Below are 17,577 nucleotides of genomic sequence, written 5' to 3'. Positions count from 1 at the left end.
AGATGTCAAACACCTACAATTAAAAATATGGAATTAAAATCTTACGAAAATAGATACGTGCAAATGTCAGATTTAGATTTTTGTCCAGACGACCAGACACCGATGAAAGGGGAAACGTACAAGTTGGCCTGCGGCAAGGCAGCAGGCGGCGGGCAACACCCGCAACCCCCCATGGTGCGCCAAGAAGTCAAGTAAACCCCAATGACTTTATACTTCTATGGATGTGACCATGTTTTAGATTAATGAACCAAGAAACTCCAAAAGTAGAGGTAGGCCTTTTTATTTGGGCAGAACTTTTGGTGTTGGCTATCCAGTGGCTATCCATTATCAATCATTAATTTGAGTAAATGAAAGAAGGTAAATAATTCTGCATTAATTATTATTCATATGATTTACTATTATTTTAATGTTCAAAGGCAAAAGAGTTGTGTCAGATTGCATTAGAAATGCGTAAAGGGTGTGACGAAATTTTAAATGTATTCACCCTAATCGTCAGAGCGTTGTTATAATATTTTTAAAGTAAGCAATTTGTACGGGCATTTTTGGGTCGTTGTGCATGGCTCGTTGGTCTAGGGGTATGATTCTCGCTTAGGGTGCGAGAGGTCCCGGGTTCAAATCCCGGACGAGCCCACTTGTTTTTGTGGTCAATGGTTTTTTCCAATAACATTCCTGTTTCATTTTTCCTCCCAATTTTGGAAAAGCAAAAGGACATATTCCAATATGCAATTTAGTTTGAAGTTCTTAGACGTCATGTCTGAAGCAATTGGTTTATAAAAACGATACTGTCTAGTGATGTAGCGGACCTCGTGGCGCAACGGTAGCGCGTCTGACTCCAGATCAGAAGGTTGCGTGTTCAAATCACGTCGGGGTCATCCTTTTGTCCAGTTTTGTATTTCCTGTGCGTCGTCCAAAGAAATGACATTCAATTGTCGAATTACAAATGAGAAAAAAATATGAACAGGTTTTGTGGAGGCAATATTCAATTCAGTCGGGTCGAGTGCCAGGGCGGTCTAAAGACACGGGATGGAGGACCAATATGACATCACTTCCTTTAGTTATGAGTCCGACAGGGTTATGAACTTGAGGTTAAGGTTGGATATGGTTTAGGTATGAGGAAGCAAGTTAAGTTTTTCTTTTGGGAGGTTAGAGATGGTCAAGTTTAGATATTAGGTTAGAAATGATGAAGTTCAGGTATTGGGTTGAAAATTGTCAGTTTAGGTGTTATAAGAGATGGTTTAACGCTAGTTTAGATCTTAGGTTTGGTGAGTTTAGTTATCGGTTAGAGATGGTTTAGTCTAGATATTAGGTTGGAGATGCTTAGTTTAGGTACTAGCTAAGAAATTGTAAGTTAATATATTAGGTTGCAAATGGTGAGTTTGGTTATAGGTTAGAGATGGTTTAGTTTAGATATTGGAAATGATTATTGGGTCTAGGTGGAGATGGTTAGTGTAGGTTCTAGGTTAGAAATGTTTAATTTAGATATGAGGTTGAAGATGTTTAAGCTAGGTTAAACGCCGGACAAAGGGGTTATAAGCAAGATCATAGGTTATGGGCCCTGCAGCACACAGATGATAGTGTTTAGAATAGATTTTTTACAAAACAAAATACTTGTATTCGTTAAGGCCCTGTAACATATTGCCTAAAATGAACAATTTAATTTTTAGTTGACCAATATTCCTATTTCAGAATTGTATCCTGAATCGGTATTACCTTGCACACATTCATAAAGCGTTGGTGGTATAGTGGTGAGCATAGCTGCCTTCCAAGCAGTTGACCCGGGTTCGATTCCCGGCCAACGCATGGCCTTTTTGGTGGTTCGCTAGTACAAAAGTAATTAACTGATTAGTGACCTCTCATAACTCACTCTTTTACGCCTGATAAATTATTTACTATGAACTAACCACAAAACACTAAGCAAGTTCAGTTCATGAGGTTCATATTTTAGTGATCTTATACAGTCACATTCTCTTACTAAAATAAGAACCATTACCATTTCGAGCCACAAGAAGGCAATGTTTTTCAGATCTTTTCCTTGCAATTATGGTGTGTATATCTTTTTATATATATTTATTCAGTTTGATTCAGTCATTCACCTTTTTTCTGCGTTTTCATTGTTTGATGGCTCAGCTACACTTCTGTAAAAGGTCAAAGCAATTATAATTGTAATATTTTACTTAAAGGCAAGCAACATATTCATAGTAGCATAAAACACAATATGTATTCTGAGGTTTTAACACAAAGTTAAAAAGCAGGAGTGACCTAGAAACCTGTATCAAAGTCAAAATGTTATACTATACTATCATATGTACAATCTAACACAGGGTCATTCTGAACGGTGCAATTCCTTGTGACATTGCAAGCAACAAATGTAGAGGGAGACAATCTGGGTTACAAAAAATGTAAAAACAGCACAAAATATGTCTAGCCTAGCAACAAATATAGATAATTAAAAATAAACGAATTAACTGGGAATAAAGCATGTATCCTGGTGGTTATAGATGAAGGGAGAGTATGGAGTATGAAGGCTACAAATATTCAATATCATAAACATATAGAGGAGGTGGGCCGATCAATATGCACATTCATAATAAGGGAATGTACATTGAATGTACAAGTCGATCAGCTGTAACATATTCATATGATCAATATGATCAATACTATTGGTCTTGCTGGTTGAGAAGCCTGATTGTCGGGGAGAGACAACTGTCAGTGAGTAAGGTTGTCCCTGTTGAATGCAGGGACAACCTGACAACCTGTTTTATAATTTTCTGTGCTTTTCTCAGTCTTTGCTTTTGGTAAATACTTTCACAGAGGGTAGAGGTGATGGGATATCAACACCTGCTGTTCATGTGTGAATGGAAAGCGAGCAAAACCAGCACACTCGCTGATATGTATTTGGAAAGATCTTCAAAGTTCACAAGTTGAAAAGGCAACCTGTCTACAGTCGCCTACTAACTTCATATGTTTCTCTACAACCTGGAGTTAACCCCACGTATCTCCTCTGTTGCCATGGATATGCTATTCCTAGGCAACCGCAGGCCTTTGTGGATGGCCTCCAGCCCCCACCGCCGAAGACTCTGTGAACCTTTCATTACACATTCCCTTCACACAGACACATCACACAAGTCGTGCATACTTTCTAGCTCATACACTTGCATCCTCATTTGCTCTCTCGCTCCATCTCTCTCTACCCCACTCTCTATGTCAATCTATCCCTATATCCCCCCTTCTCCCTCGCCTCTCTCTCCCGTCTCTCTACCTCCCCTTTCTCTGCTTTTCTCTCGTCTCCCTCTCTCCCCTCGCTTCTCATTTTTCACATCACTCTCTATCGCTCCTCCATCTCTATCAACCTCTAGTCCCTCTCAGTCTCCATCTGTCTCTCCTCTCTTTATCACTCTTTTCTCTCTCTCTCTCTCTCTCTCTCTCTCTCTCTCTCTCTCTCTCTCTCTCTCTCTCTCTCTCTCTCTCTCTCCCCCCATTTGTGGTTTATTAAAGCAAGTCAAACATTGTAAAGTTGAGTCCATTATCACAGAGCAGCAGGGTCACAGAGCAGCAGAGTCACAGAGCAGCAGAGTAGCAGGGTCACAGAGCAGCAGAGTAGCAGGATCACAGAGCAGCAGGGTCACAGAGCAGCAGGGTCACAGATAGCAGAGCAGCAGAGTAGCTTCCGGCTCAGTCTGTGAGCGTCCATTGTTTCCACGTTGCTCGTGGACGCACCTTGCTCGTGACCATGAGGGCCACCACACTGGTCGTGGCCGGAGCGGCCATGCTGCCGCATGCCCCAGCGGCACGGCCCTGCCCCCCCGTATCCGGTACAGTGGGACGAGGGGGCAAGTCAACTGTGATCAGATTCACAACACTACGTATCACTGTCATGAGGGAGAGGGAGAGTGTGTGACAGAGCAAGAGAGCAGGACAGCGCCACCAGCTTTTTAATCTTGTCGCGCAATGGAAACCAGAGCGCCGCCTTTTTAAAGATGCATGAGAAGCGTGGAGCTGCGGAGAAATGCAAAGCGCCACCGGAGAAAGTGTTTTTCCTTCACTGAGAGTCTTATGAGGAGAGAGGGAGGAGCCAGGGGGCGCCGGTCAGCCACACAAAAGCCGCCGGTGGTCGCTATCCAAGGGCCCTCCTGTAAGAGAGAGTCTGTCGTGTCTCAGGTGGATTCTGCTTGTGTGCGTGTGCGTGTGCGTGTGTGTGTGTGTGTGTGTGTGTGTGTGTTTTTCCGCCTGTGTGTGTCTACTGTGTGTGTCTGAGGTGGCAGGTGAAGGCTCACCTCCGCCTGCGTTGATGACCCCCGTCAGCGTGGGAGAGTACCACGGGCTGAAGGTGGGCTCGGCCCTGCTCTGCATCGTGGCCGGCTGCATCATCATCGGCGTGTCCCGGGAGTGTGACGCCGACGCGGTGGGAGGAATCTTCCTGGGAGCAGGGGGCCTGGGTGAGTGTCCCGGCTCGGGAGGGAGGGCGAAGGGGGTGGAGGGGGTGAAACCTTAGAGCCGCCTTGGCTCCTGGTTAGACTGTGTGACCGACTTGGTGCCTCGGCGGATGTTTTTCTCCTGGATGTATCCTCGTTCTCGATTGTCTTCTCCCTCATGCGGGACAGTCGTGAGTACTGTCATGGATAGGGAACTCGTCCTGATCATAATAATGATACCCTTTATTTGCAAGGTACTTTTCAAAATACAGCTACGAAATGCTTAACAGAACAAGATAAAATAGTACACACAGTCTGGTTAATACCTAATTAAAACATAGAACGTAAGACCTGACTTTTGGTTTTCTGATTGCCATTGCAGTGGTTACCGTTACATACATTGAATATGGACTGGTACATATTCTCATTAAAAGTAAAAGGTCGCTTTGCCTATCCATGTCTATGGGACAAATAAACAGATGCAATATCATGGGGGAAAGATAAGCGTGAAATATTGGATCAGACCTAATTGAATACACACACACACACACACACACGCACGCACGCACACACTCACGCACACACTCACACACACACAAGCCATGATCATTTAATATCGCCTTGCGTAACTGAAGCTGATGGTTTAATGTTGGCATGTGGAGTAGAATGTTGAGCTCTGTGCCAAAGAGGATGGATTACCTTCAGTGTTGTACTGGGCTCCAGGCTCAACGGCTACGCCTCTGATTTTGTATCTTGTGAAAGAACAAAGTAGTAAGACTTCATGTACTACGAGTAACGCCGTAGTACATGGGGTTTTGGCCAGCGTGTCAGGCATGGATGCATGTGCCGACACGTCGATTGACTAATGTGCACATGTACGGCATGTTCTCGTGAAGATCTCTTCACTCAGTCTGTGGATTTGTGACATTTTAAGGCACAGACATGCGTCATAGCCACCCTCAGGACCTGACACTGTTTAATGCCAGCTCTTTTGGCTCCAAAGGGAAATCAATAAATGTGCTGAATTGGAGGGAAAGCCTTACACACGAGTCTTAGTTTTGGGGGGATTGGACTGTTTTTCTCTTGGTATAATGAGTGTTTCAGCATTTAACCCTCTAGAAATGTGTTTTATTTACTGGATTCCAACAAGTAGATGAACACATATGTGTATGTAAAAACATATTGATTGAAACCCACACGGAAAAACAAACATCTGTGTGTAATCAAGACCAAAACAAACAAACAAACTCGGCACTCTAACACACCACCAAACACCCGCAGGCGATAAACTTGCAGAGTTCCTCATGAGTACTGGAGAGTCGACATTGGTATCTGTTTTCTAAGGCGCTCCAGGGAAATTAAGCAGTGGTTTATTAAGAATGGTCTAGAATCCTCCCAGCTGTTGCTCCTCCTTCCCTTGAGAAGCCCGGAGAATGGCTTCTTTTGCTTTTCTTTACAGGGGCAAATCTGAGACCAACAATACATGTGGTAGATTATCTTGTCCATCAAAAGAGAGTGACAACAGCTTTTTATAATAGGACATACTTCCAAACAGATCTGGGCTCAATGGGATTCCCAATAGAGTCCCCTACAGGAATAAAAAAACAATGTTGTTCAACAGGTTGACCACTCTTTGTTCTTTCCAGGTTTGGTGATATCCATCTTTCCCTTGGTAAAGGCCTGGGTTAGCATCAACCCCGGGTTCCCAACTCTTGGTGAATGTCTTCACAAAAACACAAGTTTTTACAGTTAGAGAATTCCTAATCATTTTATCTGTTTCAAAATGTCTCGTTGAACAGTCGTGTTGTTTGGCACATATATCACGTTCCATGTGTGAGTGATTAGAAGCATTATGTTTAGACTGACTCTTAAGTACATTCACTGGTTTCTTGTTTCCCAGGCAACTTCCGAGTTCACCCTATCCCCTCAAATCCCACGCCAGAGCAACCCGCAGAGACAATGAGACGGGAAGGTGAGTGACACACCCACACACACACACACACACACACACACACACACACACACACACACACACACACACATACACACACACACACACACACACACACACACACACATGCACACACACTCACAAACATTAATATGGTATAATATCATTTATTTGAGGTAATGTGTGTGGCTGTCAAGGCTTTGCTGCTACCTTGACCACGATGCGCTCTTCCTGGACAGGGACCCAGAGCCAGCTAAATCTGGACCCTCCCAAGAGCCGGATGGGGACCTTTGTGGAAGGTGGAGCAGCAGGAGAAAGCAACCCAGAGGAGGGGTAACATCTGAGTGATGCAGGCATGCACACACACACACACACACACACACACACAGAAACACAAACACACAGTAGTTAAGAATACATTCACCCATGAAGTCACGTGACTTCTGAGGCAGATTTTCTCCAAATAAAAGAAGTAATAAGTCTTAGTTTATTTCCTCTGCTGTCGATGCCAGCTGAGGTGTGTTTAATAGGATACCTAGTGTCACAATGCCCTGCCGCACCAAGCACTGGAGACTCGAGTGTAACTGCCTGTTAGTGTTACTGCCTGCAGACTGTATCTAATGGCGGCTTGCTTGTTAAGGGGACTTTGTTTGGTTTAGTGACTGTCAACAGAGATTCCTTACATTTGGGCGAGAAGATGATGAGGAGAAAGGCAGGGACAGCTGGAATCCACACTTCTGGTGACGGGCAAATGAATGGACAAATAAAGTTGATTATGTTTAAGTACGTAAGTGAATTGAGGTGGTTTTACTGAAATGAGTGTGCATATTCAAATTTGAATAAAAAAAATAGACTAGAGCCGCAACATTTTCACAGACCAAACATATGCCCCCGTCACAAAGAACAACAGTCGCCACTTCCTTTTCATAATTAAACAATCAGATCCACACAGCAATGGTGTTGCTATGGTAACCCGGATCCCAGAGCGACTTCATTCATGTGTAGTTTGATCATTTGCAGGATGATTTGGTCAGCACACAATTAGCCCCACACATCTACACCCTTGTAGAGTAGAGTATAGTAGAGTATAGCAGAGTAGAGTAGAGTATAGTAGAGTATAGCAGAGTAGAGTATAGTATAGTAGAATACAGTAGAGTATAGTAGAGTACAGTATAAAGTGTAGAAGTATAGTAAAATAGAGTATAGCCCACAGCACACAGCATTCACTGATGGCGGGGAATATGAAAGATAATAAAAAAATAACAAATAAAAAAATGTGTACAATTATGTCCAGATTTAGTCCTAAATCTAGTCCTAAATGTCGCAGCATCACTGCCTCCAAATCCCTGGTTATGTGAGGTGAAAGCAAAGACAAGTATTGTGTGGGTTACAGGCAGCAGAAGACATTAGGGGTGTGCTTTGGCCCTGAGTCTCAGCCCTCTGACTGGTGCTTACGTTCATGTCTGTATCCTCTGACTAGTACTTTGGTTCATGGGAGACCCAGGTCGAAGCATTTGTTAACGACCTGCGGGGAAAAAAAAGCTAGGCATCTTATTATCTGTGATGTTTTCCATTGCCTTTGTGTGGCTGGTGTGCACAATGTGTGCTTTACTTTAAAGATGTATTCAAAAGAATCTGCAGCATCCAGCAGCATGTTCAACTTCTTTACTCTATAAGTGTACATGCTGTTCCCACAGCCTTTTTTTTTCCAAGAATAAAACCAAGCCAACAGGAGGCATCTAAATATACCTATATGCACGTTTCCTATAACCACCAACTGTCACTCTTGGCCGTTTAATCTTGTGCATCTGAATGCAGGGCCGGGTTATCCATAAAGGCACTTAGACCCGTGCCCAGGGGCACCAACCATTGACAATCATTCACTTTAAATTGTTGAAAGACCATACATTACTCGTTTATGTATATTAATTTCCCCAAAAAAATAAATAATAATAAATACACCAAGATGACCACTATCACTCCCGTCCCCAATCTGTCAGAATTGGGTTGGTCCACGCTCAATTTGATAAATAGGAGACGTGATTATGTCAAATGATTGGGATAGCATACTAACCAGGTTCAAGGCAGCTACTGAGAATTTGCAAACGCATGACATAACTTTAGACAATGCAAAATCTCTTTTGGAGTCACGGCGTTCTTATGTGGCATCGCAGGGGGATCAGTGTGAGAAGTACGAAAAAACGCAGTGTGAGAAGTACGAAAAAACGCAGTTTGAGATATTGAAGGAGTGACTTGCCTATATGGGGAGGAGACCAGAAGGGTCAAAAAATGAAAATTGATTTTGACATTTTGAATTGAGTGCTGTGCTTTTTGAATTGACAGACATTATGAATTGAGACATTTGATTATATTGTTCACTGATCATATGCCTACATGTATGTAGTTGGACAAGTTAGTAAATGACATTTGAGAAATCCCCTTGCGGGGGGGGAGGACTGTTGTAAATACTGTTTACAGATATAATTAATGTTATCTTGCACTATTAGGGAGTTACCCTGTCTAAACAAGTTCAATATTATTTTCTTAATAATAGGATGAAATAATAGAATAACGTAAATACTTTTGTGTCCAATGAAAGTATCATTTGCCAGAATTGAATAAAATAACACTTTCCAAAGCTACATTTCAAGATCAACTGAAGAACACTAAAGACACACACACACACACACACACACACACACACACACACACAGACACACAGACACACGCACACACACACACGCACAGGCACACGCACACTACACTTCACACTTAGGGACATGGCTAACACGCTTTGTCCTGTGTTTCAGGACGTCCTTCGATGTGCCAGACATCTTGTCAAAGAGGAAATTCAAGCAGTCAGCTTCTGAACAGGACCTGCCATGATGTCACCCCCTCCTACTCACATATGGATACTATGACAACCATAATTAACCTTCCCTGGGTGGTAATCAATCCGTGCATAGGGTTGCTCTTGCAAACCAGGAGAAAACACACTGGTGATGATGGCCGTAGTGTTGATATCCACACAATGTATTCATACGGCCTAATAGTAAATCAGGAAATCCATTAATAGATTGTAACATGTTCAGTGGTTGTACACTTTCTATTCACCCTTGGCACTTGGAAAAAGCAAGTGCCTGTGCCTTGAGCCCATTTCCGTCCATCGTTTCTCATCACAACTGGCATTTGGACACCAATTAGGAGATGATTATGGTCATTGAGTGAGGAATGGACTCTTTACATTATTCATCATTCTAAGTTCTTATAGGCAGAGCCTATCACACACACACAAACACACACTCATATGCATTGCACATACATACACACACACAGACACACACACACACACACACACACAGAAAAAAATATACTCACAAGCACACACACACAAACACTCAAATAGCACACACGATCACATGTACACACAAATGTGTATGCACATACACACACACACACACACACACACACACACACACACACACACACTAAAATATGCACAAACAGGCAAATTGCAACGCGGTTCACATGGATGCAAAACATATCTTCTCCTGGTCAGTTTTAGTTGGCGATTTTTTGGACTCTTGCATTTTGTCTTTGTAAAGTTAAACCTTTTGGAATTAAAACAAAGATTAAATGTACACAATTATTGGATTCTGTGTAATAAAGAGAATATGAGAGAGAGAGAGAGAGAGAGAGAGAGAGAGAGAGAGAGAGAGAGAGAGAGAGAGAGAGAGAGAGGGGGGGGGGGGGGGGGGGGGGGTGAAGCAGATACAGATGTGAAGTTTGACCCTGCAACAGATGTGTCCACTAGGGGTCTTAGGAGTATCACCTTCATCTGCACCCCCCTTTGCTCAGAGCGTGCATAGAAGGCTATTTTGATCCGGCTTCCACGCGCGACTTCGGAGGGATGAGCGGTGGACGGCTGGAGCAGGAGGCGCGTCTCGCGGTATACCCATCAAAGGCGAGAGGGGAGCAAACGATTGCCGTCGTTGCATTTTGAACGACCGTAGCACCACAGATGTAGCAGACACCACAGTTCACTCTTCCGTTTCTGTAGCCAACCTTCCGCGCCGTGTGCGTGTGGCGGGTCATTCGGTCCGAATCAGCGCACAGTTTCAGCCAATTACGCATATCAGATCTTAGGAGAATTGTCCGGATGTCATCTCCAGTTGTAGTATTTTTTCCCCCCGGTAAAGGGGTTTCAAGTCGCGCCGTGTTGCCTCGCGTTCTCTGTGGATGTGTGACCGATGGGGTTCCCGATGCTCGTCATTTACCACGAACGTGATGCACACCGCCTGTTTGGGATCGAAACCCCGCGTGAACCTCTCCATTAGGCCGGGATTTTAATTGAAAATCCTGTAACACATATTGAACTGTACCTGCTGATAAGTAGGAAACATCGCGAGAAAAAAAGGGTAAGTAGTTTTTGTTATTCGTAATAGAAAATACACATGTCTTTGTGCCATCGTGGATCTTAAGCATTTGTCCACTCGGTTTGAACTAATTACAAGAATCGGAATACACTGGTAATGCTATATAGGTGTTTTCTGTTGGCGTTTTGCACCTATTCGGTAATTGTAGTACCAACAGTAGCTACAGGTTGATGTTATTTAACTGTGGCCAACCGTTAATGAAAGGTTTATGCTGTTTATGCTTTTATCATACACATATTATAATATGTTATGTGACTGTTGATTTAAACTGTTCGACTTTCTCAAATCTATATAAAATGTGTAGTACGTTTGTAATAGTGAAGTAATTGCATAAATAAATTATTTTACTCAAGCATGAGATAGTACAAGGCCAGATATGTACACACTACACATCTGGATCTGTTATATCACATGTATGAGTAGAGTGATATAACATTAACATTAGAAAGCATGATAGAAGTACCTGTAGCAGAAGGAGTAGAGCAGAGCCTGTGAGAGATGTTCAGAGGGAATATAGGCCAAAAATGAAGAGGTGGGGAGTAGGATGTATGTATGTGAGCATCTGCTTTCACATGATATTTAAATGTCCTATAGCCCCAATGGCATATTAAAATGTGTTTTTCCATGCATTGCTTCCAATGCATGGCCATTCCATCATTCTGGCGTCATGTGGAACCATCTAAGCTGATAAGAACACGACAGACTAGACCAGAGACCCAGAGAGGACAACAATAGAGACCAGAGAGGACAACACTAGAGACCAGAGAGGACTACACTAGAGACCAGAGAGGACAACACTAGAGACCAGAGAGGACTACACTAGAGACCAGAGAGGACTACACTAGAGACCAGAGAGAACAATAGAGACCAGAGAGGACAACACTAGAGACCAGAGAGGAGAACAATAGAGACCAGAGAGGAGAACAATAGAGACCAGAGAGGACTACACTAGAGACCAGAGAGGAGAACAATAGAGACCAGAGAGGACTACACTAGAGACCAGAGAGGAGAACAATAGAGACCAGAGAGGAGAACAATAGAGACCAGAGAGGACTACACTAGAGACCAGAGAGGAGAACAATAGAGACCAGAGAGGAGAACAATAGAGACCAGAGAGGACTACACTAGAGACCAGAGAGGAGAACAATAGAGACCAGAGAGGAGAACAATAGAGACCAGAGAGGACTACACTAGAGACCAGAGAGGAGAACAATAGAGACCAGAGAGGAGAACAATAGAGACCAGAGAGGACTACACTAGAGACCAGAGAGGAGAACAATAGAGACCAGAGAGAACCAGACCCAGATACCCAGGAAGGACAAGCTAAGAAGGTGGGTGTTGGGCGCGGAAAACCACCATGGTGATCAGCGACCGGAACACCCCGGTCCCCAAGAAGGGCTCCACCACGACGGAGGCCAGGAAGCGGCGGACGTCCCGGCCCCACGGCCTGCCCTCCCCGGCGCTGTGCTGCGCCTGCGGCCTGTGCATCATGCTGGCGGGCATGAACATCACCCTGGTGGGGGCCTTCGCCTTCAGCACCCTGCTGCCCTCCGGGAACCCGCCCATCATCATCGGCCCCATCCTGCTGCTGGTGGCCTTCTCCTTCTTCGGGGCGTGCTGCGTGTGCAGCCGCCTGCCCCCCGCCCAGGGCTCGCTGCGGGCCAAGGTGGGCGGTGGCCGGGGGGCTGGGCTCATGGGGCCCGGCGGGCTGGCCGGCGGCGCCACCTTCGAGATCGAGACCAGCGAGCACACGCTGCAGGACACCACGGCGGTGCAGCTCAGCCCCACCCCCTCGTCGGGGTCCTCCCGCGCCTCCAGCCCCGTGGAGGGGGAGGGGCCGGGCGACTGTAAGGTGTTCACCACCGAGGCGGACGGAGGGGGGGCGTCGTCCGACGCCGTCGCCATCGCCGCCGCCGCCTTCTACTCGGCGGCGGCGGCGGCGGGGGGAGGGGAGGTGAGGCTCGACCTGCCGCGGGAGGAGGCGGTCGTCTGAGGGGACGGACGCGGGGGCCGCTCCGTGCAGGACGCCTCCGGGGGGGGGGGGGGGTGGGGAGGAGCCCAGGGAGGCTTGGAAATCAGACGGTTGGTTGCTGTTGGAGGGACGGTCTCTGCAGGACAACATAGGTGTTATCAGCATCAGCATTCTTATTTATGGGTTTATATTTATTTATTGTTTATTTATGTCACAGTGTAGCATTAGCGTCAAGCTATCTCAATGAAACATCCAGGTGTTTTGTTGATTTTTCTTGTTGTCGTTTTCTTTGAGCACTGTCCCCATATGTCTAAGTAAGCCCTTCCAGCAGCATGCATTGCAGGACACATCCATGCCAAAACCATGCCATGCATTTCCCATCAATTGGCAAAAGAAACAAAACAAAGTCCCCAAGGGGAGTACCAGGAGATCTGCTAGACGTCTGGTCTCAGACGACCCCGTTAAGTCACATCGCCACTGATTGGTTCAAAGATTAGCTGCCAACCCACCGGTGATGAAGACCTGAGCTGAAAGGCGTAGTGGTGACATTTAGCTTTTTAGATTTAGGAGGGAAGGGAGAGCGGGGGTGGGAGTTGCAGACAGTGAAAAGAACAGAATAGGGTCACTGGGATCTCAAAGCAATATTATCCAACCAGACGTGAGCATCGACTGAGGAGCTCGGAGCTGAAACCGATGACATTTAAACGTTACGCTTTTTATGAACTCATGCCATGTGTGTCGTTCGATGGTGGTGTCCGAATTCCTACATAACACAAATAGATTGTGAAGCACGTTGTGGTGTGTGTAGGCTTACTATGTTTTTGTTGTCACTTTGTCCAGGTTGGTCATTGTGGTTTCAACGGTATTTTCACTGATGAAAGGCACACTTTTGAATGTCACATAACTAACTCTATGTTCTACTTTTTGGAATATATATATTTGATGAAGACATTGTAGCAGCCGGTGTCACAGCCCATGTGTTATTCTGACGGACAGGGAAACAGATTCCCCATCTATAGCTCACTGTGTATTCTACCACTGCCATTCTATGAAGTACATCCCATTGTCATGTGTGCATGCTGTGTGTATCTCGCTAATGTCGCCGGTGTAGTCGGGAAAACCTCAGTGTTGAAGCCTAAGCACTGGGAAATGGCCACAGCCATCCACCCATCCGTCCATCCATCATATACATATCTGTGAGGAAGCCGAGTTTGATTTGAAGAGCTGAGGAGGAGTGCAAGCACGAGCTACATCCAAGACTACACACAGCGTGTGTGTGCCAAGCCATGACATCCAGCGATAGGAAGCCAGATTCTGTGACTGATGGCTTATGCAGTATCTGGACGCCTTTCTCTCGGATGTTTCTTTATCAGCTCATAAGCCTGATTGGCTAAGAAAAAAGACATCCTATGCCTGATTTGCCTGTGAAATGAATATTGCCTTAGAACTGAGAGATCAGGATAACGAGGGCTATATTATCGGGTGTAATGACATTTTCACTCTCTGGCTCTGGTGTTTTCAGTCTTGCTGGGATAATGGCAGATATTGGAAGATTAATATAACGATGGAGAAACAATGCGAAAAAAGCATGTATTTTTTAAGCTCAGTAATTGGACCAGTAGCTTTTGCCCAGCACCTCTAAGAGTCCTACTTCTCCAGTGTCGGAGTGGGAAATATACAATGAAACTGTGCAATTTATGACTTTATATGTCGTCCTGCTATGCTTAATGATTTACTGTGTATTATGTGTATATTGTATATTTTATTATGTACATCAAAGTGTCTGAAGAAACGACTGAAAGTTTCCATATTTTTGTGCAAATTTCAATTTGAAAAAAATAAGAAAATATTTCAAACAGTGTTAACATTTTAAAAGATCAATAAAGCGTCTTACAGATCAGCTGATCATTGTGTCTATATGCATAAATAAAGGCATGCTATTTACCCTTCACAAACACGGAATGTAATGTTAGCTTTATAATACAGGTCTGGACATCAAAAATAACTTCCATGAGCAATACTAAACATAAACCAATAAGAAAAATAAAGACTGATCTGTAAGGGACTAGTTAGACACAGGGACACAGGTTCAAAATAAAAGGTTTATTTCCCCAAACGGGTAGTAAGACAACAAAGTGTTGACAAAAAAATGTGAAAGCACAATCCCATCTTACTGAAATACACAATTTCCCATGTTCTCCCGATGGCTTGACAACAACAATAATCTTCAACGGAAACACATGTATACCAAGAGACTGAAACACCACAGCAGAGGGGAGGACTGAAGACTACAAAGACTACAACTCCCCTCAAAGACTTTTTGTGTTTCCCAACATCCTCTTTGAAGCCTGTCCCCTCAGTCAGGTGAAACCAGAAGCAGAGAAGACAATATGAGAAACAAGCATCCTGAACACATGCAAAAACAATACTATATCAAACTGATAATTTTTTAAGAGTCTACAGAGACTAAATGAAATGGTTATCAATGAAACCAGTTTGTTGCTGGTGTTATCGTTGTGTATAGTAAGGCTACGGATGTGAGGTAAATGGGGTATCTGTCACAACTTTCATTGCAGTTTGTGTCATCATGCCACTAGAGGGGACACCCCTGTGTCCGTTAATAGAGCTGCTCTTCCTCCCTTTTCCTCGTTTCACCTCTGACCTTTAGTTATTCATCTTTGTTCACCTCTAACCTTTCCTTCCTCACTACACCTCTAACCCTTCCTTCTTCGTCACTCTCCATGTCTAACCTTTCATTGTTCCTCAGTTTCTCTTACCTCCCTTTCTGATACTACTTTCTCTCCACCTCTCCTTCTTACTCACAGTTACAGATGCATTAACTCAACTCTGGATGTTCACTAGCCTATATCCTTGACAGTGTTAATATCCAATGGCAAGAGGTTATATGCAGGATAAGGAATGAAGAAAGATATGAATACCTAATTTAGAACACTATACAAGTGGATATGTAAAGTATAAACATTGGTATATATATATGAATACACTATAGTTTAGGTATGTGCAGAATGGACACTGCTATAGGTGAGATTCAAGGTGTCATCAACAGTTGACATTGAGACATCCAATGAGGCGCTATCAGTCTTGCTGCAACATACAGTAGGCCTATTAACATTTCAACAGAACATTAAGAACAGAAAATTGTTCAGATGCAGAGGACATGATCAGCTGACAATATTTATGTGATTACATTTAAAGAGCTGTCATGTGTTTTCGCTAATGTAAGTACTTTTACTCATTAATTTTACTCAATCAGCAATATATTTGTTAAAGAGCAACTTGCAGGTTTAATTTATATCCTACTCAATACATGAAATTGTCTGAAAAGGTATTCTAAAAACGTAAACGTAGAAATTACTATGTTACACAAAACGTAAAAAATATAATTTGATGAAAATGCGCCAATTTTTAACCTATCGTTGAACCCCCTAGCAACAAGTCCTATGACGTAGGCAGAGGTAGTAGGCAGTCCCCTTCGCGCGCCACTCTCTCATTGTGGGTTTCGACGTAGTACGAGAGCGGTAGCAAGAGACAGATTGAGTTTGCGATTGAGTTTAGTCATGGTGAATTATTGTGTTTGTGCAGGATGCACAAATTCCTGCCTGACAGAACATCGTGTCCATCATTTTCCGTCAAGGAAAAGCAAGGCTTTTCGTTTATGGGTGCGTTTCGTGCAGGTGAAGAGAGCAGACTTCACGGCAGCGTCTGTCACCGTACACTCGGTGATTTGTAGCGCTCATTTCACTCCGGAGAGCTATCGACAAGGAGATTTGTTGGAGTCTCAGATGGGATTTCGGAGTAAGGATCATGTGAGGCTGATCGCTGATGCTGTTCCCGCTGTTCACTTGATGGTTTCAAGTTCAAAGCCAAAGGATCCACTTGAAACTGGCGCGGGCGGGACTGGAGGACCAAGTGCTACCACTGCTAGTGCTAGCAGAAATGCTTTGCACCGAAAGCTGTCTCTTAGCCGAGTAAGTCTTACTTTTACCTCTTTTAACTACTGTTTTGGTGATTTCCTAATGTGTTAGTGTATTAATGGCGGAATAGAGAAGTGATTTGAGCATTGAGCAATCCTCCAGCTAGTTAGCAACATAGGCCCACAACACATTTGGCTATTGCATTAGCAAACATTTTGTAGCTGATGACGTGTGTTCCGATATCCATACTTCCATAGTACACTATCCGCACTCACTAAGTGCGCTGATTTTCAGATGTCAATGTCTTCCAAAATCGAATACTCCATGGTGCACTACCCAGAAATTCCCGCAAAAAACATCCCGCTGTGAACGATGAACTCTTTACGCGTAGTAGCTATAAAAGCTACAAAATAACTAAATTAATGCAGGCTATGTGGAAAATGCTCGTTGAGTCCACACTTCGCGGTTTGACCGTTTTGGGTACACCATCCCGGTCCTTTCAGTACACTTCTATTCGCCCCGATCTGAATTGGAACGCCCTACCTACTCAAACTAAGCATATATACATACATACAATTACCCCAATATGATAATTTAGGTGTGTATTTGTGTCCTTACTTCACCGGTGGACATATGAAGGTTATATGAAGTAAATATTTCTATGTATTATAAATGTGCAAAAAGGCAGATAGTGTTTTATGGTCTCTCTGGCTCAAAAGTAAGAAATCCTCCAACTACCACAGTGCATTGCGCTCGCTGCCCCGTCCGCCTGTTTCCATTTGGAGGGGGGAGGACCCATTATACTTGCGCGAGTGGTAGCGCGAGCAAACTTTGTGTAAACATATCCCCGTGATACGTTGACTAGTTTAGA

General features: G+C 44.0%; 2 protein-coding genes and 3 non-coding genes across 5 annotated transcripts; all 5 read left to right on the top strand.

The window, feature by feature from the left end:
- Positions 1-558: 558 nt before the first annotated feature.
- Positions 559-630, top strand: AC3HAE_031631 (transfer RNA proline (anticodon AGG)). The gene has a single exon. It is a non-coding gene; the product is annotated as a tRNA-Pro (tRNA).
- Positions 631-800: 170 nt separating this feature from the next.
- AC3HAE_031630 (transfer RNA tryptophan (anticodon CCA)) lies at positions 801-872 on the top strand. Its single transcript has one exon. It is a non-coding gene; the product is annotated as a tRNA-Trp (tRNA).
- An 856-nt stretch (positions 873-1,728) lies between these two features.
- On the top strand, positions 1,729-1,800 carry AC3HAE_031628 (transfer RNA glycine (anticodon UCC)). The gene has a single exon. It is a non-coding gene; the product is annotated as a tRNA-Gly (tRNA).
- Positions 1,801-4,288: 2,488 nt separating this feature from the next.
- Positions 4,289-6,716, top strand: kncn (kinocilin; the record flags this gene model as incomplete). The annotated part of the gene is made up of 4 exons (XM_084481579.1): positions 4,289-4,436; positions 6,059-6,127; positions 6,313-6,384; positions 6,603-6,716. The coding sequence occupies 4 exons, from the start codon at positions 4,289-4,291 to the stop codon at positions 6,698-6,700; spliced, it is 387 nt and encodes a 128-aa protein (XP_084337705.1). The 3' UTR covers positions 6,701-6,716.
- Positions 6,717-12,156: 5,440 nt separating this feature from the next.
- On the top strand, positions 12,157-12,792 carry tmem275a (transmembrane protein 275a; the record flags this gene model as incomplete). The annotated part of the gene is made up of 1 exon (XM_084481509.1): positions 12,157-12,792. One exon carries the CDS (start codon positions 12,157-12,159, stop codon positions 12,790-12,792), a length of 636 nt encoding a protein of 211 aa, XP_084337635.1.
- Positions 12,793-17,577: the final 4,785 nt, after the last annotated feature.

The sequence above is a fragment of the Micromesistius poutassou genome (genome assembly GCF_964030765.1).
Source record: "Micromesistius poutassou genome assembly, chromosome: 16".
In the NCBI taxonomy this organism is placed as follows: domain Eukaryota; kingdom Metazoa; phylum Chordata; class Actinopteri; order Gadiformes; family Gadidae; genus Micromesistius; species Micromesistius poutassou.
This window is presented reverse-complemented; position numbering and strand designations above follow the sequence as displayed.